Source organism: Fringilla coelebs (assembly GCF_963513975.1).
Source record: "Fringilla coelebs genome assembly, chromosome: 26".
NCBI lineage: Eukaryota > Metazoa > Chordata > Aves > Passeriformes > Fringillidae > Fringilla > Fringilla coelebs.
This window is the reverse complement of record NC_140052.1, coordinates 3,689,969-3,714,722: the sequence shown is the minus strand read 5'-3', so window position 1 is coordinate 3,714,722 and position 24,754 is coordinate 3,689,969. Positions and strand designations below refer to the sequence as shown.

The 24,754-nt window shown below is 51.7% G+C and overlaps 1 protein-coding gene across 1 annotated transcript in view; it reads left to right on the top strand.

Annotated features, from left to right (window-relative positions):
- Window positions 1-664: 664 nt before the first annotated feature.
- PEBP4 (phosphatidylethanolamine binding protein 4) overlaps window positions 665-24,754 on the top strand; it is a gene marked incomplete at its 3' end in the record, with an annotated part of 84,221 nt that continues 60,131 nt past the window's right edge. Inside the window, exons 1-3 of the mRNA XM_084221669.1 lie at window positions 665-730; window positions 2,805-2,932; window positions 4,892-5,024. Coding sequence (XP_084077795.1) covers window positions 2,811-2,932; window positions 4,892-5,024 — 255 coding nt within the window. The 5' untranslated portion in view covers window positions 665-730; window positions 2,805-2,810. The remainder of the gene's footprint in view (window positions 731-2,804; window positions 2,933-4,891; window positions 5,025-24,754) is intronic.

The window sequence follows — 24,754 nt, the reverse complement described above, 5'->3', positions numbered from 1 at the left end:
CACGACCACATTTCTGGGCATTTTCTGCTGATCACCAGCCGTGCCCGACGCTGGGGACCCCGAATTTTCAACCCCATGCCCATCCATGTGAGGATGCAAACCCCAAGCCTGACTCAGCCCGGCATTCCCGGGAAAAGCCTGACTCACGTGAGCCCATTTGCCGGCTCAGGGCTCTAATTACGGGCTGTGCCCATCTCGGCAGCGTGGGAACGGGAGCCATTAAGCCCCTAAAAGCTCCCGATCATTCCCAATCCATTAATGTTTCTAATTAGCCGAGCCCGGCGCCTCTTTCCCCCGCTCGTGTTCTCCGAGCGTGCAGCCGCGGCTCCATTATGTAATGATCCCCTCTGCCGTAATCCCAACTCACACCGGGCTCTTCCCCACTATTCTTTTATTTCATTTATTCGCATGTGCCTCTTCCCGGGAGCCCGTCAGGCTCTGGCCGAGCCGGGCAGACCCCGGCGGGGCTCGCAGCGCTCCTGATCGGCCCGAGCCGCCGCCGGTGCGCCGGGGGTTGGACCGGGCAGCGCCCGGGGCCGTTCGGGGCCGTTGGGGCGGTTGCCGGGGGTTAAAAGCCGTTGGCAGAGCCGGAGCGGCTGGCTGCCCCTTCTCCGGGCTGTGATTTTCATTCCCGGTCCCTCTGTCCCTCCCTGCCAAGGAAACCATCTCCACGGCAACCTCAAACCTCCGGGCTGTGCCTCGGAGCTGCTCCGCCGTCCCCAGGACCCCGGTAAGTGGCTCTCTGGTGGCCCGTGGCTAGCGGCTCGGCCAGGGGGGTGGGGGACCCAGCCCCCTTGTCACCTCGTCCCCGTGTCCCCTCATCCCCCTCGAGGCTTAAAAAGGGGTGGCCAGAGCGTGGGAAAAGCGCTGGAGGGGCGGCTGGGTGAAGGTTGCCCTGCAAGGACCTTGCCGCGGGTTGGGGACGTGTCCTGGCTGGGTGCGCGTCCTTGGGGGTGGTCTCGGAGCGAGCACAGCCAGCCCCGATCCCGATTTCCCACCGGATTTGGGGGAGCAGCCGGCGGAGATGGGCACTGTCCCCTCCCGGAGCGCGGTGTCCCCGGGATGGCGGCGGTGTCACCACGTGGGGACATTCCCGGGGCCACGTGGAGGGGAACGAGCACCGGCCCGGTGGGAAAGGATCCCCCGAGCTGCGCTGGGCTCGGGATTTCCCGGGAAAGGAGGGCAGGGAACAGCTCCGGTCCGGGATAAATGGGATTAAAGTTGTGGAGCTGGAGGAGGGGATGATGGACCCGTGTCGGATTCGGGTCTTTTTTGACTCGGATGGGGTAACTGAGAGGTTTGGGTCTGTTTGTGCAAAAAATGCCAAACACTTGTATTTTTTAAAAATTTTAAAACTTTAATGGTAATAAAATGGTTATAAAAATAGCAATATAATTAGAGTAATGAAAATTTGAACAGTTGAGATTAGGACAATACGAGACATTAGAAACAAAGAGTTACAGACAGTCCGGGTTCCTCTTTCTGGGCAAAATAAGCCCAAAAAGGCCCCACGTGAACAGAGGATTAACCCTTAAAGCACCAGCCTGTTGCATATTCACACACCTCATCCATGGTGCATCAATTCCATTCACACACAGGATTCTGGCTGGGCAGTGTCAGCTCCTTCCTCTGAATCCAAACGTGAGTGAGGTGGGAAGAAGTGGAGCAATAATTATAATTAATGGGGCAATAAATTCTCTTTCTCTGAAAGATTCAGGTGTCCTGTGGCTGCTGCCTTGGAGCAAGGACCTCATTCCTTCCTTTAAAAAACTATCCCACATCCACAGTTTCTATTTTAACTCCAAAAGTTCCATTTTAACTCCAAAACTACCTTTACCATCCTATTAAAAGGTTAATACAGCACTACTACTCAACACAACATACAGATAGTAAATATCTGTGTAAAGCCACATGAGATGCACTTTTCACAGTTTGCAATAAGAAAAACTGACTTAGAAACACCATAACATAGGACAGATTTTGTTGAGAAATAAAACTAGAAACAAATAAAACAAAATACTTTAGAGAAATAGAACTGTGGAAGATGCATTCTAGTAAAACCCACAAGGAGTAATTCAGGATAATGAACTTTAAAGCATTCACAGGACGGCATGGCAAAAGCTGTTAGGCAAAAAAAAAAAAAGCTTATAAGGTATTGAAATTAAAATATAGTTGGGTTCTGTGATGGTGTGAATTATAACAATTGAATATAATAGATATTAGATATATTATGTGCATATAATACATGCTTTATATATAATATATGTATAAATGTAATAGAAATAGAAATATAATAGAGATGTAATAGAAATAGAAATATAATAGAAATATAATATAATATAATATAATATAATATAATATAATATAATATAATATAATATAATATAATATAATATAATATAATATAATATAATATAATATAATATAATATAATATAATATAATATAATATAATATAATATAATATAAAACAGTATGTATATAATATCTATTCTATACATGCCGTATATAATGTATATAATGTATACATTATATCTATACTACATATATTTTTTATAATATATATTTATACTAATTATATATCATATGCATGAGTATATAATGTATAAAAATAAAATAAATGTATAAATTGAATTCTATCTGTATTGTCTCACCCTTCACACGAGACTAAAAATAGAATAAAAGTTTCAAAGTGCCTCTCAGTGGCCCCATCCCTAGATCAAAAGGAGCCTGACCCGAGGGCCCCGGGTGGGTTTGGGCAGGGGTGGTGGCCCGGGGCTGAGGTGGCTGTCCCCGTGTCCCCAGGGCAGGATGAAGCTGCTGGGGGCCGTGCTGGTGGCGCTGACCCTGCTGCTGCCGGGCGCCCGCGCCAGCGAGGCCTCGCGCACCTGCATCTTCCAGACCCTCAGCGAGGCCGACCACCAGTTCTGCAGGTGAGCCGTGCCCGGGGCCCTGGCACCTGCCTGGCCCCTGTCTGTCACCTGCCTGGCCCCTGTCACCTACCCAGCCTGGCCCCTGGCACCTGCCTGGCCCCTGTCTGTCACCTGCCTGGCCTCTGTCACCTGCCTGGCCTCTGGCACCTGCCTGGCCCCTGTCCCCTGCTCAGCCTGGCCTCTGGCACCTGCCTGACCCCTGCCTGGCCCTGCCATTCCTTTTGTGTCACCTCCAGCCTGGCCCCTGTCCCCTGCCCAGCCTCTGTCACCTGCCCAGCCTGGCCTCTGTCCCCTGCCTGTCCCCTGCCCGGTCTGCCTTCTGTCCCTTGCCTGTCCCCTGCCTGGCCTGGCCTCTCTCACCTGCCTGGTCTCTGTCCCCTACCTTTCCCTCTGCCATTCCCTTTGTGTCCCCTGCCCAGCCTGGCCTCTGTCCCCTGCCCAGCCTGGCCTCTGTCCCCTGCCTTTCCCCTGCCCAGCCTGGTCTCTGTCCCCAGTCTGGTCTCTGTCCCCTGCCCGGCCTGGCCGTTCCCTCTGTGTCCCCTCCCGGCACATCCATCCCACTGTCCCCTTGGCTCTGTGTTTTTCCCATTTTCCTCCTTTTCCCTGTATCCTGCATTCCCTCAGTTGTTCATTCCCCAGCCGGCTCTGCAGAGCCTTGGGAGGGACTCTGGCAGCGCCAGGGATGGCGGAGGTTTTCCATGGAAAACTTGAGAGGAAGGAGGCGGCTTGGCCATGGAGTGCTGGGGGGCTTTGGGTGGGAAGGGGCTCTAAAACCCACCCAGCTCCAGCCCCTACCTAAACCACCCTAAATCCCACCCAGATCCATCTCCAACCACCCCTAAAACCCACCCAGCTCCAGCCCCTACCTAAACCGTCCCTAAAACCCATCCAGGTCCAGCCCCAACCACCCCCAAAACCCACCCAGCTCCAGCCCCTACCTAAACCATCCCTAAAACCCACCCAGCTCCAGCCCCTACCTAAACCATCCCTAAAACCCACCCAGCTCCAACCCCTACCTAAACCACCCTAAAACCCACCCAGCTCCAACCCCTACCTAAACCATCTCTAAAACCCATCCAGATCCAACCCCAACCATCCCAGTCCCTAAAACCCATCCAGCTCCATCCCCAACCATCCCTAAAACCCACCCAGCTCCAACCCCAGCCATCCCTAAAACCCTCCCAACTCTAACCCCAACCATCCCAGTCCCTAAAACCCACCCAGCTCCATCTCCAACCATCCCAGTCCCCAAAACCCATCCAGCTCCAACCCCAACCATCCCTAAAACCCACCCAGCTCCAACCCCAACCATCCCTAAAACCCACCCAGCTCCAACCCCAACCATCCCTAAAACCCACCCAGCTCCAACCCCAACTATCCCAGTCCCTAAAACCCACCCAGCTCCAACCCCAATGATCCCAGTCCCTAAAACCCATCCAGCTCCATCCCCAACCATCCCAGGCTCTAAAACCCATCCAGCTCCAGCTCCATCCCCAACCATCCCTAAAACCCACCCAGCTCCATCCCCAAACATCCCTAAAACCCATCCAGCTCCAACCACAATGATCCCAGTCCCTAAAACCCACCCAGCTCCAACCCCAACCATCCCAGTCCCTAAAACCCATCCCAGTCCCTAAAACCCACCCAGCTCCAACCCCAACACCTCCCACCACCCCAGGCTGATCCAGCCTGGCCTTGGACACTTCCAGGGGTGAGGCAGCCCCAGCTCCTCTGGGAATTCCATCCCAGCCCCTCCCAGGGAGGAATTCCTCCCCAAAATCTGCTGAAGAACACACAAGGATCCCGGGAATTCCCGTGTCCCTCAGCAGATTTCGGGCAGGGATTTATAATTCCAACAACTGATAACAATTCCCGTTCTCCCTGCCGGCATTCCCAACCCCACCCCGAGCCCTCCCTGTCACCCTCCAGCCTCATTTCCCTCGCTGTCCCTTTTTCCAGGGGGGATTTGGAAGTCATCTACCCCGAGGTGGGCGACGTGAGCTGCTCCTACATCCCCAAGTGCCACGGCTACCGCCAGAAGCTCAGCGAGGAGTGGGCCAAGCCCCGCGTGCGCTACCCCTGGGCCAAGAAGGTCAGACCCCTTCCGCTGTTCCTGGGAGCTTTGTCCCCACTTTTCCTCGTGGATTCTGGGGTTGGGTTGGAGGCTGAGCTGTGGGATAAATGGAATTGGGTTTTTTGTGATTTTTTTGTTATTTATTTTGAATTTTTTTTTCCTACACTGTGGCCGTTAAATCGCTTTTTCTCACACTCAGAATTTTTTTTACTACACTGAAAGCACTTTGACGTATTTGTGTTTATAGTTTGTAGCATACTTTATTATTTTTATACTTTATTATTTTTATACTTTATTATTTTTACTTTATTATTTTTACTTTATTATTTTTATATTCATTATTTTATACTTTATTATTTCTATTCTTTATTTTTTCTATTTTTCTAATTTTTTCTATTTTTCTAATTTTTTCTATTTTTCTATTTTTTAATTTTCTTCCTATTATTTTTTCCTATTATTTTTCCCTATAATTTTTCCCTATTATTTTTTCCCTATTATTTTTCCCTATTATTTTTTCCCTATTATTTTTTCCCTATTATTTTTCCCTATTATTTTTCCCTATTATTTTTTCCCTATTATTTTTTCCCTATTATTTTTCCCTATTATTTTTTCCTATTATTTTTCCCTATTATTTTTCCCTATTATTTTTTCCCTATTATTTTTCCCTATTGGTTTTCCCTATTGGTTTTCCCTATTAGTTTTCCCTATTAGTTTTCCCTGTTATTTTTCCTGTATTTTTTCCTATTATTTTTCCCTATTATTTTTCCCTATTATTTTTTCCCTATTATTTTTTCCCTATTATTTTTTCCTATTATTTTTCCTATTATTTTTTTCCTATTTTTTCCTATTTTTTTCCTATTTTTTCCCTATTATTTTTCCCTATTATTTTTCCCTATTATTTTTCCCTATTGTTTTTTCCTGTTGTTTTTTCCTATTGTTTTTTCCTATTGTTTTTTCCCTATGTTTTCCCTATGTTTTCCCTATTATTTTTCTATATTTTTCCTATTATTTTTCCTATTATTTTTCATATTTTTTCCTATTTTTCCTATTTTTCCTATTTTTTCCTATTTTATTATATTTCTAATTTATTGTATTTCTAATTTATTATATTTCTCTATTTCACACCTTTATATATTTTTATATTTTTACATTAGTATTCAATTTTTTTTTTAATTTTATATTTTTTCCTTTGGCCATTTTCTATTTTTTCCCTACATTGTACCCACTTTACCACCATTCCAACCACGCTGAACTCATTTAATGAATTATTTTCACCACCCCACCACCTTTCAATTTAGAATATTTGCTGCACTGTAACCATTATTTCCCCTATTAATTCAGTAATTTATAATTTCCCCTACATTCACTTTTAAAACAATTAATTAAATTTTAATATACTGTTCCCATTTAAGTGACCAGAGCATAGCAAAGCAATTAAATTATTTTTTTCTGCTACATGTGGCCACTCAGTGATTTAATTTTTTGCTGTTTGTGGCCTCCAAATTATTTAAATTTGTGCTCCATCATGGCTATTTTTAAAAAGGAATTTAAAAGCCACAATGTAGGAAAAATAAGAATTAAATGGCCAGAATTAGAGAAAAGTTGAATTAATTTTATATCTATGTTGTGGCCATTGAATATTTATCATTTTTGGCTACATTTTGGCCATTTCAATTTTGTTTCCTCTACTTTGACCACTTAATTTTTGCTCTATTCTCACCTCTGGAATTTTTTTCACTCCATTGCGACGGTTTCATTGTTCACAGCTCAGCCAAAAAAAAACCCCAAACAACCCCAAAAAATTCAACCTAAAATTTTCCACCACAGATTTTATTTTTTACAAATTATTTTAGTCAACTTTTCAAAACCATCCCAGCCTCGGGATGGGGCTTGGGATCAGTGATGAGATTTGGGATTTGACATGGGGTTTGGGATCCATTGGATTTGGGATTGGCGATGGGATTTGACGGAGGATTTGGGATCAGCGATGGGGTTTGGGATCGGTGATGGGGTTTGGGATTGGACATGGGATTTGGGATCCATTGGACATTGGATTTGGGATCAGCGATGGAATTTGACAGAGGATTTGGGATACATTGGACATTGGATTTGGGATTGGGATGGGATCAGTAATGGGATTTGAAAGAGGATTTGGAATCGGTGATGGGGTTTGGGATTGGCAATGGGGTTTAGGATTGGCAATGGGGTTTGAGGTTGGCAATGGGGTTTGGGGTTGGCAATGGGGTTTGGGATCCATTGGACATTGGATTTGGGATTGGGATGGGATCAGCAATGGAATTTGACGTGGGGTTTGGGATCGGCGATGGGATTTGGGAACGGGATGGGATCGGCGATGGGGTTTGGGATTTGTGATGGGATTTGAGATTTGCTTGGGATCGGCGATGGGGTTTGGGATCGGGATAGGATTTGGGATTTGACATGGGATTTGGGATTGGGATCGGCGATGGGGTTTGGGATCGGCGGTGGGATTGGCAATGGGATTTGGGATTTGCTGTGGGATCGGCGATGGGATTTGGGATCGGTGATGGGATTGGCAATGGGATTTGCGATGGGATTTGAGATTTGCTATGGGATCGGCGATGGGATTTAGGATCGGCGATGGGATCGGCGATGGGGTTTGGGATCCACGATGGGATTTGGGATCGCGGCTGGGGGGGGTGAATGCCGGTGCTGCTGTTCCCTCCTGCCACCACCAGGTGGCAGCATTGAACTGCCCGAGCTCCAGCGCCGCCCGGACTGGGAGGAACTGGGATGAACTGGGAGGAACTGGGAGCGCCGGGATCTGTGCTGAGCGTGCCGCGGGCACGGGGAGGGGACAATAAATGGGGTGGCACTGAGGTATTTTAGGGGACACCCCGCGCCGTGCCATGCTGCGATCCCAAAGCTGTCCCAGGATGCGGCACGGTCTGGTAGCGATCCCAAATCCCGCTGGAATCCTCTCTGGCACCCCAAAACCCGCCCTATCCCAATAATTTCTGTCATTCCCATGGTCACCTCCAGCCCTGGGAGCTGCTCAGGGAGAAGTCAGCTCTGCTGGCGTTACCTCGGAGTGTGAACAATCCGTTTTTCCGGCTCTTCCCCCCCACCCCTGTCTGGGAAGTCTCTTCCCCCTGCGGATCACATGGTTGGAAGGAGAACTTTTCCCTAAAGATGTCTGACTATCCAAAAAAAACCCCCAAATCCTCCTTCCTGGCAGAGGCTGCTGCACGCAGACCCATCCCCGGCTTTCCAGGAGTTTGAAGTTTCCCAGGGATGGATGTGGGCAGTTGTTTTTCCTTTAATTTTAGTCCTGGAAAGCAAAGCAGGGCCGGGAGAAGGGAGGGGACTCTCCGGGGATGGAACGCTGCTGCCGGCGGCTGTGGGAAGGATTTTTGGGGAGCAGAGCCAGACCCTGCCAGGCTGTGCCAGCGGGATGAGGGCTGAGCGTCCCAGAATCCACAAAAAGCGGGGAAGGCTGAGCCGGGAGCTCGGGGGCGGCACCTGTTTATTTTGGGATGGAATTCCAGCTGTGCCTCGGGGGTGGCAGGTCCCCAGGGAGCCCCTGGCACGGGCGGCGGCTCCCGCTGGCACCGGGAGCGGCTCCGCCGAGGATTTGGCACCGTTTCCTTCCGAGACATCTCGGCACATCTTGCGCTGAGGCGGCATCTGAGGACACGGGGCCCCGCTGCTTGCCGGGCTTTGGGGTGGGTTTCTCCTCTGGCCTTCCCCAAAAATGCCTCCCCAGCTCTGCACAGCTGGGGATGATCCAGCTGCAGCGTCCAGAGTTCATTCTGCACGCCCTTAAACCCCTTAAACCCCGTGGCTCTCCTCATTTTTTCCAGTTTTTAAAATAAGAATATACAATTTTCTTACTCCTGAACCTCTAAGGATGCTTTGGGATAATCTTTTTCCCTCCTAAGCTCACCCAGATTGAGTGGGAACGAGAGCTGCGGCATGAGAGTTGTTTTTATGCTTGATGTGGGTATTTCTAAACACAGGAAATTTGATTATTCCTAATTTATTCCCAAATGAGAGTGGGAAAATTTGGCAAAGCGAGGAGATCTCCATCTCCCTGTGGTGCTCCAGTGGGATGCTCCAGCTCAGAGATGCTGGATGGGGTGGGGAGGGCTGGCTGAAAGGGCTGGAGATGCTTTTCCCATCCAAATCCGTGGCAGAAAATCTCGGGGTTTGAGGATGCAAACTTGTGTAGGAAGTGTCAGCTCTCTGTGGAACACTTTGTCTCTTCAAGAAAAACAACCACCAAAAAAGCCAAATGCGGAGTGTTTGTTTTTCTCTCTAGAAATATTTATCAGTTTTCTGAAGAGGAGGAGGGGGGAGGAATGGGAGGTTTCCCATTCTCGTCCCAGATATTTGGGATGGGTTTTGGGGTCACCTTTGCGCCCAAGGTCCGTTCCTGCAGCTCCTCAGGGAAGGGAGCATCGATGGTTTGGGGTGAGGAGCTGAAAGTGGGGTGGCATCTTGCAAAGCTGAGCTCTGACGGCAGCAAAATCTGGCCTGGGGGACTTTAATGCATCATTTTAGGGTGGATTTGAATATTTTGTCGTGTTGAAACACTGAGCTGTCAAACACAGCTTTATCAAACATCAATTTACTGCCCAAAAAAAAACCATTTTGGGGCAATTTTTAGTGCCATGAGGGCACCTGTTGTGTGTGGGGGCATCTCAGTGAGCAACAGGCTCGGGGAAGGGAGTCAGGGATGCACTGCCAGGGACAGGAGAGGGGTTCTGGATGGATGGACACCCTGGAAAACCTTGAACTGCCCTGTCCTGGGGGGTAAAGATCTGGGAATATCACTCAGGAGATCGGCCCTGGGATGTTCAGGATGTTCAATCCATGGGAGAGCAGCTCTGGGATGTTCAGACCATGGGAAATGCAGCCTGGGATGTTCAGGATGATGAATCTAGGGGAGATCAGCCCTGGGATGTTCAGGATGTTCAGACCATAGGAAATGCAGCCCTGGGATGTTCAGGATGCTCAATTCATGGGAGATCAGCCCTGGGATGTTCAATCCAAGGGAGATCAGCCCTGGGATGTTTGGGATACTCCATCCATGGGAGATCAGCCCTGGGATGTTCAGGATGCTGAATCTAAGGGAGATCAATCCAGGGATATTCAGGATGTTCCATCCATGGGAGATCAGCCCTGGCATGTTCAGGATGTTCAATCCATGGGAGAGCAGCTCTGAGATGTTCAGACCATGGGAAATGCAGCCCTGGGATGTTCAGGATGCTGAATCTAGGGGAGATCAGCCCTGGGATGTTCAGGATGCTGAATCTATGGGAGGTCAGCCCTGGGATGTTCAATCCATGGGAGATCAGCCCTGGGATGTTCAGGATGTTCAATCCATTGGAGAGGAGCTCTGAAATGTTCAGACCATGGGAAATGCAGCCCTGATATGTTCAGGGTGATGAATCTAAGGGAGATGCAACCCTGGGATGTTGAGGATGTTCCATCCATGGGAGATCAGCCCTGGGATGTTCAGGATGTTCAGACTATAGGAAATGCAGCCCTGGGATGTTCAGGATGATGAATCCATGGGAGATCAGCCCTGGCATGTTTGGGATGCTCCATCCATGGGAGATCAGCCCTGGGATGTTCAGGATGCTCCATCCATGGGAGAAGCAACCCTGGGATGTTCCATCCATGGGAGATCAATCCTGGGATGTTCAGGATGTTCCATCCATGAGAGATCAGCTCTGAGATGTTCAGACCATGGGAAATGCAGCCCTGGGATGTTCAGGATGTTCCATCCACGGGAGATCAGCCCTGGGACGTTCAGGATGTTTGATCCATGGGAGATCAATCCTGGGATGTTCAGACCATGGGAAATGCAGCCCTGGGATGTTCAATCCATGGGAGATGCACCCCTGGGATGTTCAGAATGTTCCATCCATAGGAGATCAGCCCTGGGATGTTCAGGATGCTCCATCCACGGGAGATCAGCCCTGGCATGTTCAGGATGTTCAATCCATGGGAGATCAGCCCTGGGATGTTCAGAATGTTCCATCCATGGGAGATCAGCCCTGGGACATTCAGGATGTTTGATCCATGGGAGATCAGCCCTGGAATGACCAATCCTCACTGCCAAACTCTCCTGAGCACATCCCAATCCCCCTCTGGCTCCCACTGCACAGACCTGACCTCCCAAACTCCCAAACACCCAAGTACCCAGAGCACCTTCCCAAAATCCCAAACCCAGGAGCTGCTGGGGGCCCTTTCCCAGCCCAGGGAAGCAGGGGAACATCTGGAAGGACGGGAAACATGCTCCTCCTTGTCCTGCCTCGATATTGCTTCGCTCAAGCAAAAATAAATTGGAAAAGAAAATTGGCCCTTGCACCAATTTGGGGCAGTTTCTGGATTGTGCAGCGTGGCAAAGCCCCCGACGGTGATGGATCGCTGCATTAACCCAAAGCTGCGTCCCCTGATTCCCTTTTATTACCACTCGTGGTGGCAGACAGAAAAACAGATTACACTGGAGATCAAATCGATAGGAACTTTATTTACTGGCCTTTTAAAAACATATTTCTGGGCTTTATAAAAACATACGGCAGATGCCAGGGATGGGCCTTGTCTCCTTGTTAAAAAGCAATTTACCTGTGCTGGAGCTGCTACCTTTTACCTGCTCCTCCAGATTTGTTTTCATCCCAAGGTTTGACAACTTCCTTAGAGGTTTCTTTAGGCTCTGTCATCTCTTTTTTAGGACACAGGAAGGAGCATGGATTTTTTTTTTTCCCCACAACAAAATTCTAGAAATAAAGTGTTTTTCTCAGGGTTTTCTACCCCAAACTCAACTTTTTAAAACTTGTTTTTGCAAGCAGCCAATCTGCACATCCCTGAGCTCAGCTCCTTCCTGCTGCTCCTCAGCTCTCTGGGATAAAGGCATTTCCAAGCTGGGATGAGCTGAGGCAGGGGGAGCAGCTGGAAAAGCCCCACGGGATGGGACCCTCAGGGCTTTGAGCTTTTTGTGCCCAAACCTGTGACCAGCACCCAGGGGTGGGGCTGGAGATGTCCTGTGAACTGGAGCTGTGCCCTTGGGAATGGGAGCCCAGGGAGGGACGAGCAGGAGGAGGAGTTTGTCCCAAGAACCCACAGAAAATCCACTCTGGCTCTTTTCCCCGATTCTCCCCCTTTTGTGAAGCGCTTGGTGGCCTGGCTGGGGACAGGCCTGGCTGGGGACGAGCCTGATTCATAACGAGTTTTGTGTTCCCATTATTTGGGCACTCATCATTTATTTTAACAAAGGCCAGGGCAGCTTTGTTGCATCTCCTCCTGGGATGCTCTGCAGGGGTGGCGGGAGGGGACGTGCAGCTGGCTGGGCAGGGACCTTTTTGTGGCACTCAGGTTCCATCCACGCCTTGCTGGAGAGGATGGTTGGAAGCAGAAGATTTCTGACAGTTTGTGTATCCCTGCTGGCTCGTGGAGCCGTCTGGAGCTGAGGAGGCACCAGCGTGGTTTTCTCCCTCTCTCAGCCCTGTCTGGGCTCCTCAGAAACAATGGCCCAACATTCCTTCCCGCTGCTGTCAGCCGAGATTCCCGGGATGAGCCCAAGCCCCCGGTGATGAGCCCCTCCCTGCTGGCTTGGGTTCCCATGCCCTGGGATCGCTCCAGTGGCATTCCAGCACCCCGGACTTCACAGGGGGGATGGTGTGAGGGAGCTGAGCTTCCAGAGGGGCCTCTTGGAGGGCTTTGGAGAGGGGTGGCAAAGCCAAAATGAATGTGTGTGCCAAAGCTCCGTCCTCTACCGACCCCCTGCCGCTGCTTCCACGGGGATTTGTCCGGGATGTGACCCCTCCGAGCCAAGCCCTGCTCAAATTCCCACCTTTTGGGGAGCAGGAAGGTTTTCCCCTTGATGATGGGAATGGCTGGAGCGGTTCAACATCACAGGGGGTGTTGTTCCCCACCGGAGGGGACCGGTGGGCAGCTGGTGCCACACGCCAGGAGAGCCTCGTTCCATGAGCAATCCTGGCAGGAATGTCACTTCACATCCGTCTCCTGACCTCCCCGTTCTTTGGACCTTTAACCACCCCGGACAAACGTCGTGGCCCCGAGGGCAGGAGGCCGGGAAGCGCCTCCAGGTCATCCCCGTGCCTCGGCATCCCCCGCTCGCTCCTCGTTTTTCCCGCAGCAAAAAAAAAAAAATGTTTGAAAGCGCCGCTGATTTTTCCCTTTGATCCCTGTAAATACTATACAGTAATCAAAGTTTAAGCTGCTTTGGGTGAAATAATTGCTTAACAATCATATAAGACAAAGTGATTCAACAAATGACAATTAGGACTTGTGATCTACAGAACAGATGCATTCAGTGTAGCATATTATAATGTGCTAATAGGAGATTGACAGCACAATAATAGGAGAGAACAGCCACTCAGCCTATAATTCCCAACCAAATGTGAGGCTGTCCACAGAGCTCAAATCCGAACAGGCTGTAAAATTAGAGGTAAGAAGGCACAAGTTTCACAAAGACTCATTAGCAGGTTGGCTGTGAATTTCCAAGGAAGGGGGGAAAATTCCTGCTGGAGGATTTACTCGCGAAAAGGAAGGAAGGGGAGGGGGGGGGGGGAGAACCTCAACCTCCGCACGTCTTTACGCTGGGAATGAGTAACCTCGATCACACTGGGCTCCAACAGGCTGGAGCCGCCGCTGCTGCTGCCGGATGCCAGCCAGGTTTTGGAGCAGAGGGTGGCTCCGAGCCGCGGCAGCAGCCAGGTCCCGGCTGGTTCCGCAGGGGGACCGAAGGAAATGAGGATTGATATGAGCACGGAGCTCCGCCGGGCGTTCCCGACGGGAATTGGGCGCTTCCCAAGCCTTAAATGATACTGATGGGTGACAGGGGCAGCCTTTAGCCCTGTCCATGGCGATTAAGGCTCGTGCTTTCTCTTCTCCGTGGGGACACGGAGGGATGGGGACGTGTGCGGGAGCGGAGCTGTCAATCTCCACGGCCCTGGCACGTGCGGAGGCAGGAGCTGGGATCCATCCCTGAACCCCCTCCACACCCTGGGATAACGTTCTCCGTGTGCTGCTCTCTCCTCTCTCCTTCCCCAGCAGCTTTGGAGGCAGAGAGATCAAAGGAACTTAAAATTTCCAGCTCTGGTGACAAAACAGATTTCAGCTCGTCTCGTCCTTCCCGTGCCCCGCGCACGTGTTCCACCAATGTGGAATTTGGCCATGTTTTATTATTAAATAAACATGCCAGAAAATGCACTTTTTGTGCATGGGGGAGGATGAGAAGGTTTGGTAATTAAAACTTCCATCCATCAACGCTTCGCTCCCAGAGATAATTGTGTGGCTCCCGCAGATGGAATTGGCCAGTGGGAATTGGGGCTGGTGTGTCTGAGGGGATGGGATGTGCCAGGGGCTGCCCAGGATTCCAGTGGAATATCCTGGTGTCATGCTCTGGTTGGGAATTTGTTGGGAATTTTGCTTTTTTTCTCAGTTTATTGCATGGGCAAGCACTTTAGATCCACTTTATTTTCACCTGCAAATCCCTAAACTGCAGGGATGCACCTGCCAGGTGGGTCTGGCATAAAAAACATAGATTTTACATGAATTGTATTAATCGCAGAGCTAAACTGACTTGTAGAAACTGATAAATCTGTTGAAAACAACCTGATTTTCCTTTCCCCTTGCCCCATCTTTGGATTTCCCTTCACACCCCAGCCTGTGATGCACCAGCGTGGGCGTCGTGGGGCACTTGGAATTTCAGAGCCTTTAGCCAAGGTGACACTGGAGAGAAAAAAGCTGCAAAGATCCCTCCCATCACCCCAACTCCAGGATTTATTTTTGAGGAGGCCCTTAGGAAGCGCTGCCCCCGCAGATCCTGGAGCCCATCTGGTTTTCCGAGCTTCCACGGGGTGATCGATGGCAGATCGATGAGCCCCAAGGGGACCTGTCACCCTCGTGGTGTCTCCTGACATGCCCCAGACCCGCCTGGGCTTTTTCAAAAGGAATTAACGGCATTTTGGGTGGGCATCAGGGTTTATAGCAGCAGGCAGGATCCTCACGGCGCTTGAAAATGGAATTTGTGGGGTTTGGAATTGTGTTTAATTACGGGGGAGCTGGGTATGGTTCTCCTTCATCTTCCTCATCTTCCTGGCATCCTCCTCGCTCTCCTCAGCTCCTCCTGATTCTGTGGAGCTTCCCTGCTCTGGCCTTGGACATTTTTTGGGCTGGGAAAGGCTCCAGGACCTCTGGAATATTGGGCTGGGTGTGCTGGGGGGGTCTTTGCTCCGTCACTCTCCCCACTCCAGGCTGGTGTTGCTCTCCCTGATTTTCAGAGGCTCTCCCGTGTTTCCCTAGGAGGTGACAAGCTGCTGGATACGCAGCTGAAAAATCTGGGAATTGGGAATTGCCGGGTGCAGGGTGGAGGGCAGCGAGGTGTGGGAGAGGCCAACACAGCCTGACCCTGCTGCCACCCTCCCGTGGGATTATCCAAGCTGCTCCCAGCCCGCCTCTGGCAGCTGGGATGCCTGGAGCCTGCTCCCAGCCCCAATTTTGGCAGCAGATGCCCTTGAGCAGCCCTTGCCAGGTCCCTTCCTGGCAGGGAATCCTGCTCCGTCCTGCTCTGCCGCTCCAGCTGCACTTCCCAAACATCACCTCCCACCGCAGGGAGCATCCCGGCGAGCTCAGCCTCACCCCTGGGCTCGGAGCATCCTTCCCCGAGCCTTCCCTCCTCCCCTGCAGCATCTTCCCGGTGCCTCCCTGCCAGCACAGGAGCCTTTTTTCCACGGATGAGTAATTCTTCCCAATTTGGGGGCTCCTTCCTGCGCTGTAACAACCCCGAGCTGGCCTGCCTTTTTCTTTTTCCAGCTGCCATCTCCAGCAGAAATTCCCCCTTTTTTTTTCTTTTTTTTTTTTTTCTTTTTTCCCCCGGCAGGAGGGGAGGGGCTGTGGGGGGGAAACTCGGTTATACAATCCGGGGTTGGGGCGACTATTTTGGATCCCTCCTTCCTGCCTCCAAATTGCAGCTCCGAATGTGACAAGTTACAAAACACTTGAGTCATTTCTCTCTCTCTCTCTCTCTCTCTCTCTCGAGCGCGCTGCCTTTTTCCCCCACAAGGGTTTGGGTTGGTTTAAAGGGAAAAAAAAAAGAAAAAAAAAAAAGCGGGATGGGGATGGGAATGGGGATGGGGAGGAGGGGGGGAAAGGCGGCTCCCAGCCCGGGGGGCTGCGGGCAGCCCCCACGCAGGGGAACTGGCGGGGCTGTTTATGTAAGATGCTCATGTTCTGCTGAGCTGCAGCGAGAGCTGTTGTCGATTCCCAGGAAAACCCACGGCTGCCCACGTAGGATCTCCCGAGCAGGGTTGTGTAACGGGGAGCCAGGCAGCCGGGATGGGGGTGGGGGGGGTCGGGAGATCCTGCCTGGGGAGGGGGGAGAGCAGGGATGGATTGAAAGGAGTGGGAAAAGCCCGTGGGGCCGGGAAAATGCGGCTGTGGGTGCCTGGCCAGGAGGGTTTGGGGTGCTCTGGGCTGGTGTCACCTCCCAGCATGGATTTGGAATTAATTGAGTCACTGGGTGACTTCCCAGCATCCCGCTGTTTCCTTTGGATCTCTTGGGAGGAAAGGGATTTTTGTGATGAGGTTCAGTGTCGGACTGGAAGAAAACATCAGCGATGGTTTGGTGGAGGGGGTGGCCTGATCCTGAGCGCTCCTGGGATGGTCCCAAGGGGAAGTTCAGCTTGGACATCAGCAGGAATTTCCTTATGGGAAGGGTTGTTAAACCTTGGGAGGTTTGGAGTCCCCATCCCTGGGGGTGTCCAAGGAACACCCGGACGTGGTGACAAAGCAGGGATGGGGCACAGCTGGGACTCGGTGATCCTGGAGCTCTTTTCCATCCTGAATGATCCAAGGATTTGGGAAAAAATCTCTCATTTCCCACTGTCCCCAGTGGATCTGCACCACCAGCCTCAATACCTGAGGGAGGGGCTCCAAAGCAGCTCTGCGCTCCACCAAAATCACCATCTCAATACTTTTTTCCCCCTAAATACCAAAAATCTGGGAATGCTGGTGGCTTGTGCTGCTCCAGCCCGCGAGGAGAGGAGCCCTCTCGAGGTGCTGGGATGGGAGCTGCGTGTGTTACATTTTTATCCCTATTTATTCATGCAGAGCCGAGGCGCGGGGCGAGGCGCCCTGCTCCGGAGCGCTGCTCTCCATGAGAATGCTCCTTCATTTACATCCTCCCTCCCTCCCCACAACTGAACTTATCCGGGTTATTTTTATTCCTCATGTGTATTTTTTTTTTTTTTAAAGCTTGGGGGAAGGGGAGGAGAAAAGAAAAAAAAAAAAAAAAACCACCCAAAAAACCCAAACATCACCACCTGTCTAAATTCACCTTATTTTTACTTCTATTAAAATTTCCCCTCTGGAATTTTGATAAGCCAGGAAAAAAATGAGGCACACGAGCAAGCTTCACCCGAGGGGAGAGCCGAGGCCCGGGGATGAGGGGGAGGAATGTGTTTTGGGGCAAAGAGTAAGTTTAGAAGTATTTTTCTCTTAACTGGAGCACTTAGCTGCACTGCAAGCCATTCATCTTGTGCTTTAATAACTCATTCTCCCTGTGAGATGGGATATCACAGCCCTGGATATTGCTTTTCTTGGGATCCAGGATCAGAGATGAATCTGCTTCCTCTAATGAAATACGTTTTCATTGGAATTGAAATAGTTTTCTGCACCCTGATTTTCCCCTGGATTTTGGGTGCTGAGCTCTTCCTTGCCCCAGATCCCCCTTGCTGACCTGGTATTTTATTTATTTCTTTCCCTTCCCAAACGATGGAAATACAAATTCCCTCATTTCCCCTCATCCCAGGGGAGCTCCAAGCGCTGCCTTTCGCCTCAAGCTGTCTCTAATCAATCGATAAATCAGATATTTATGATTTATAGAGGATATTTTACATCCTGGGGTCTCCCTCGCTGCGGGAGCCGATGCATTTTTGGGGCGCCGCGGGGTTTGTGACCATTTTATCCTTTTCCTGCCACTTTTTAATCAACAATCCATCCCCCGGAGCAAACATTTCCCTGTGCAGCAGCTTGTGCTTGTCCCCTGGGGGTGTGACGAGTTTGCAGGGCCTGGAGAGCGGGCCGGGGAAGGAGGCTGGGAGCGCTCGGAATCCTGGAAGGATTTTTCTGGGAGCAGAGGGAGCTCTCGGCTCGCGGCTCCGCCGCTTCCCGGCGCCGCCTCGCCGGGATGAAAAATCCTGAAACAAAACTTCTCCCTTTCATGTTCCCCTCGGCCCGACTGTCTCTTAACTACGCATTTGATCTCGGCATCTCGGCGAGGAGGTTCAGAGCCTGATGGGGAATGAAGGGGAAGCAGGGATGGAGCAGCGGATCAAAGCGGCCGCGGCGGTGGCCGAGGGGGGACGCGGGGTGGTGGCACCGGGGGACGCGGGGGACACGGCCAGGTGGCTGCTGTCGCTCCAGCACAGCCCGGTCAGTGCGAGGGATCGTCACCTCCCGTGGCCGGGGCTCCAGGGGCTCGTGGCTCTCGGTCTGTCCAGAGGTTTTCCAGGGTTTGGGAATGCTGGAGGCGCTTCCCGCACGGACGGGAATTGCCGCGTTAAGCAAATATTTGGTGAGTGGGGAGAGGAGGGGAGGCAGCAGCGCTGCTGAGGCCCCCAAAATGCTGCAGTGCCCCAAAATGCTGAGCCCACCGAAATGCTGAGCCCACCGAAATGCTGCACTGTCCCGAAATGCTGAGCCCCCAAAATGCTTCACTGCCCCAAAATGCTGAGCCCCTAAAATGCTGAGCCCCTAAAATGCTGAGCCCTTCAAAATATTGCACTCCCCCAAAATGCTGCACTGCCCCAAAATGATGAGCCCCCAAAATGCTGAGCCCCTAAAATGCTGCACTGCCCCAAAATGCTGCACTGCCCCAAAATATTGCACTGCCCCAAAATGCTGAGCTCCCAAAATGCTGCAGTGCCCCAAAATGCTGAGCCCCCAAAATGCTGAGCCCCCCAAATGCTGAGCCCCCAAAATGCTGAGCTCCCCAAAATGCTGAGCCCTCCAAAATATTGCACTCCCCCAAAATGCTGCACTGCCCCAAAAAGCTGAGCCCCCAAAATGCTTCACTGCCCCAAGATGCTGAGCCTCCAAAATGCTGAGCTCCCAAAATGCTTCACTGCCCCAAAATGCTGAGCCCCTAAAATGCTGAGCCCCCCAAAATGCTGAGCCCTCCAAAATATTGCACTCCCCCAAAATGCTGCACTGCCCCAAAAAGCTGAGCTCCCAAAATCCTGAGCTCCCAAAATGCTGCACTGCCCCAAAAAGCTGAGCCCCTAAAATGCTGAGCTCCCCAAAATGCTGAGCCCTCCAAAATATTGCACTCCCCCAAAATGCTGCACTGCCCCAAAATGCTGAGCCCCTAAAATGCTGAGCCCCTAAAATGCTGAGGCCCTAAAATGCTGAGCTCCCCAAAATGCTGAGCTCCCCAAATGCTGCAGACCCCCCCAAAAATTCTGAAGCTCCCCAAAATGCTGAGCCCCCAAAATGCTGAGCCCCCTCCCCCAAATGCTGAGCCTCCTCAAAAATACTGCAGAGCCCAAAATGCTGCAGCTCCTTGAGATGCTTCAACCCCCCCAAATGCTGCAATTCCTTAGGATGTTACAGCCCCCCAAGATGCCACAGCCCCCCAAAATTCTGCATCCCTTTAAATGCCCCCCAGCCCCTTCCCCATCACCCAGAGCCCAGAGGAGGACAATGACAGAGCCAGGATTACCCTGGGGTGGGAGCAGTGTCTTGCACCCACCAGATTTGCAAAATCAGAGTTTTTCTCCACTAAAACTGTTGAATTCCTGCCAGGACCCAGCAGTTTTGGGGGGATAATCCTGGATGGGAACGGGGGGCACAGGCTGGGCCCTGGGGTCAGGATTGAGCTGGGACTGTCCTGGTTTGTGGGGCAGCTGCTGGACCCCGTCCTGTCCTTGCTGCTCCCAGGAGTTCTCCCTCCTCGCAGAGGCGCAGGTCACAGCAGCCTGGGGATTCGCCAGATTTCTTCCAGCTGGAGTGAAGAGCCTGGGAATTTGGGTGGAGAGCTGGCTGTGAGGGAGATCAGGGCTCCTGGTGGCTGGGGACAGGAGCAGCTTGGCTGCTGGGATGTGGCCAGTTGGGCCTTTTCCTTTTCCTTTTCCTTTTCCTTTTCCTTTTCCTTTTCCTTTTCCTTTTCCTTTTCCTTTTCCTTTTCCTTTTCCTTTTCCTTTTCCTTTTCCTTTTCCTTTTCCTTTTCCTTTTCCTTTTCCTTTTCCTTTTCCTTTTCCTTTTCCTTTTCCTTTTCCTTCTCCTTTTCCTTCTCCTTCTCCTTTTCCTTCTCCTTCTCCTTCTCCTTCTCCTTCTCCTTCTCCTTCTCCTTCTCCTTCTCCTTCTCCTTCTCCTTCTCCTTCTCCTTCTCCTTCTCCTTCTCCTTCTCCTTCTCCTTCTCCTTCTCCTTCTCCTTCTCCTTCTCCTTCTCCTTCTCCTTCTCCTTCTCCTTCTCCTTTTCATTTTCCTCCTCTTCTTCCTCTTTTCCTCTTTCCCTCTTTTCCTCTTTTCCTCATTTCCTCTTCCTCTTCCTTCTATTTCCCTTTCCCTTTTTCCCTTTCCCTCTTCCTCTTTCCCTCTTTTCCTCTTCCTCTTCCTTTTCCTTTTATTTCCCTTTCCCTTTTTCATGGGGTATCCACGAGATGAGCTGATCCACGAGAGGCTGCCAGCAGTGATGGAGCTGCTGCCTGGCACCTTTCCCTTTGGAAAGTGAAGGAATGTTTGGCAAAGTGGACTTTTGTTACCTTTTGGTCTTCTCTTGTTGGAATGTCACTGCAGGGACAGAGGAGAGATGAGCAAAGCCACTCTGGCCCCTGCAGTGACTGCAGCCTTCACACACGTGGTTTTCCCAGCAAAATCCAGTATTTGGGATAGGGATTCCTGCAGGTGGATCCCTGTGGGGTCCCTACCTGAACAATGCCACCCATATCCCACCCAGGCACCCGGAGTTTAAACCCCAACAGACGCCGTCTTTCCAGGAAAATCCTTTATAAACCCTGCAACCACCTCCATCCAGGCGAGGAATTGCACTTTTCCCAAAGGCTTGAGGCCACAAGGCAGAGCTGTGGCCAAGGAAAGTCTCAGCCTCCTCTTTGCACACCTCAACTCACCAAAAAAACCTCCTCCACGAGGTCAAGCGTGCAATTAAAACCCAACACAAACCCGTGGCAGCCTCCAAACAGTGAATTAAACGAGGATGAAAGGCAAATGCCAGCTCTGGCAAAACCCTAGGAAAGGAGCCATCAGCTCTCCGCAGCGTCCTGGGGATTTCAAACCACGCCAATGGAATTTGGCCGCTCCATTTCATTCGCTGTCAATCAGCGTCGCTGCTACTGATGCTTCCTCCTCTTTTTAGATCCCCCATTTCTTTTGGCCATGCCCAGAGCGCAGTTGTATCCCAGCCAGGCAGCCCTCATCACCAAGCGATTAAATCAGCGGGAAAAAACCCAGGAGAGACGTCTCCTCTCAGACATAATAGTAAAAAGGGGGCGGCAGGGACGGGGAGGGGGGCGACGGCTCCGGGTCTATTTCTGCTCTGATGCGTCCTGGCGCCGCCAGAGCCTTCCCCGGGTGCCGAGCTCTGCCCGGCTGCAGGTGGCACAGAGGGGTGTGCAGGGAAGGCTCCTGCACCAAGCTGGGTTTTCCTGCTGTTCCAAAGTCCCTGGGCCTGGGGTTTGGTTCTGTTTTGGGGCCTCTTTGGGGTTCTGTCCTGCCGCAGCCGTGCCGGGGTCCCGCGGGTGTTGTCGCTGCGTGGAGGGATTGGGGTGTTGGGGAATGTGAGCGTCACACCAGGGCCTGAGCATTCTGGCATCCAAGGGTGCTGATCACTGAACATCCTGATATCTGAGGGTCCTGATCCCTGAGCATCTCGATCCCTGAGCATCCTGATCCTTGGGCATCCTGATCCTTGGACATCCTGATCCCCGAGCATCCTGATCCTTGGGCATCCTGATCCCTGAACAGCCTGATCCCTGAGCACCTTGATCCCTGAACAGCCTGATCCCTGAGCACCTTGATCCCTGAGCATCCTTGTCCTTGGACATCCTGATCCTTGGACATCCAATCCTTGGGCACCCTGATCCCTGAGCACCTTGATCCCTGTGCATCCTGCTCCTTGGGCACCCTGATCCCTGAACATCCTGGTCCCTGAGCACCTTGATCTCTGAGCACCTTGATCCCTGAGCATCCTGATCCTTGGGCATCACAACCCCTGAACATCCTGATCTCTGTGCATCCTGATCCTTCAGCATCCTGATCCCTGAGCATCCTGATCCTTGAGCATCCTGATCCTTGGGCATTCTGACCCCTGAACATCCTTTTCCCTGCACATCCTGATCCCTGAACATCCTGATCCCTGAGTATCCTGATCCCTGAGCATCCTGATCCCTGAACATCCTGATCCTTGAGCATCCTGATCCTTGGGTATTCTGACCCCTGAACATCCTTTTCCCTGCACATCCTGATCCCTGAACATCCTGATCCCTGAGCATGCTGATCCTTTAGCATCCTGATCCTTGAGCATCCTGATCCCTGAGCATCCTGACCTCTGAACATCCTTTTCCCTGAACATGCTGACATCCGAGGGTCCTGACCCCTGAGCATCCTCATCTCCAAGCCTCCAATCCTCTGAGCATCCTGATCCCTGAGCGCCCTGGCTCTGAGCATCCCTCTCTCCGAGCATCCTGACCCCTGATCATCCCAGCCTCCAATCATCCCAACCTCCAATCATCCCAGCCTCCAATCATCCCAGCCTCCAATCATCCCAGCCTCCAATCATTCCGACCTCTGAGCATCCCGACCTCTGAGCATCCCGACCTCTGAGCATCCCGACCTCCGAGCATCCTGTCTCCCAAGCATTCCATCCCCCAAGTCCCCCAGCTGTTGAACATCCTCCCCCTCCAGCATCCTGCCTCCAAGCATCCCTGGCCCCGAGCATCCTGGCCCCGTGCCTTCCTCAGGGGCAGCTTCCTCCCAGCCTCGAAAATCAAGAGCTTTAATAACAGGCTGTAAAGGGACTGTGGAGAGAGCGGGAAATAATTGTGTGATCCAGGGTTATCAGTTCACCAAGTGTTTCCTGGCCTGGATTTGGCCCTTCCCAGGATAAAACTGAGTGATGAGGGCTGCCTGAATGAAAATGCCTGTCCCTAGGAAACCACCAGTGTGACCATTCCAACCCTGTTGTGTCCGAGTGTTCCTGATCCCCTTTTTCCTGCACAAATTTGCCGCAGCAGCATGACCCTGGCTTTGTGTGTGACAGTCCTGGGCTGTAGGTTTTGGAAGTAGGTTTTTATTTATTTTTAAGGATTTTATGTTTAAACATAAAGATTTAGGAAATCCCACACTGCTCATCACATCTCTGGGGCAGCTCCAGGGCAGCTCCACCTGGCTTCATCCCGAGTGGCAAAGCTGAGCTCAAATCCCAGCTTTTCCCACACAAAACAAAACCTCTGGGGCTGGGAATCCTAACCTTGCCATCCCAGAGGACCATCCACGAATGGCTGCACATCCAGGCTGGGGAGCGACGGCTCTGGGGGGTTGTTTGTTTGGGAAACAGGATCAGAAATGAGCCCTGGAGTTGTGGTGTGGCCCCAGCGCAGGGCTGGGCCAGCCACTGCTTTTCCATTCCAGAAATGTCACTGAGTCACGAATGACTCAGAATTATAATGGGAGACATTTCCAACCCTGTGCATGACTCGGAGACGTCTTCCAGGGATATTAGAGCTGTTTGTAAAGTCCAGGCCTTGCCCTGGCGCTGTCCCTCCCTCCCTGGCTCCTTGGTGTCCCCCCCCTTGGCCAAGGTGACAGCCCAGCGTGTGGTGGCAGCCGGGATGTGGCTGAGGATGCTCCTCCGTGTCCCACGGGATCAGGGGGACGTCCTGTGGGATCAGGGGGACGCATTAACGCTCCCCATCAGGTGGCAGGTGTCTATTAAAGTGACTGCCATCCCCGCTGCCTCCGCCCTGCCCTTGACCCGGGGCTGGCCCGGCAGTCAGCTCCGTGTCACGCGTGACCCCCGTGGGTGACCTCAGCGCCGAGGTGGCCACGGCTCCTGGGATTTTGGCTGCCAGAGGGGGGGATCTGTGTCTGAGCACCATCAGGGTTCACTCTGCCGCCCTTGCCTCCCCTTCCCACGCAGGGAAATTTCCCTCCTGCTCCTGGATGGCGCGAGAGGGACAGGTCCGTGAGGCGTGCCCCCCTCCCGGATGCGGCGGCGCCGAGGGGCCGCGCTCTCCTCAGGGATTCCTCAGCACCTCCTCTTCCCACAGCTCACCTCATCCCGGCCTCCAGAGCCAATTAATTAGGCAGGAATGAATGGAGGGAGGCATTTGATGCAGTCAGACCGGTTCAGGGCTCTGGGTGGCCGCTGTGGGTCGGTGCCGGCGCCGTTCCCGGTGCGATGCCGTGAGCCGGGCTCGGGGAGCCACGCGCTTCCCTCCTCGCTGGAAATACTTTCTCACCAAATAGCATTAAATATTCCTGAGCTGTGAACATCTTGGACTGATTTTATTTTCCATAAATAAACTTGTTGGGAGATATTTGGAGATGGGCCTAAGCTGCAGAGCTTGGACTGGCTCCCAAATCTCGCTGCTGTTTGGGCTCGAGGGGTTGGTTCAGGATTGTTTCGAGCTTTATTTCGGTTTCATGGAGTTGGGATTAAAGAGGTGCCCTCAAACAGGACCCAGCAGTGCTTTCCCAAAATCCCTGATCCCATCAAA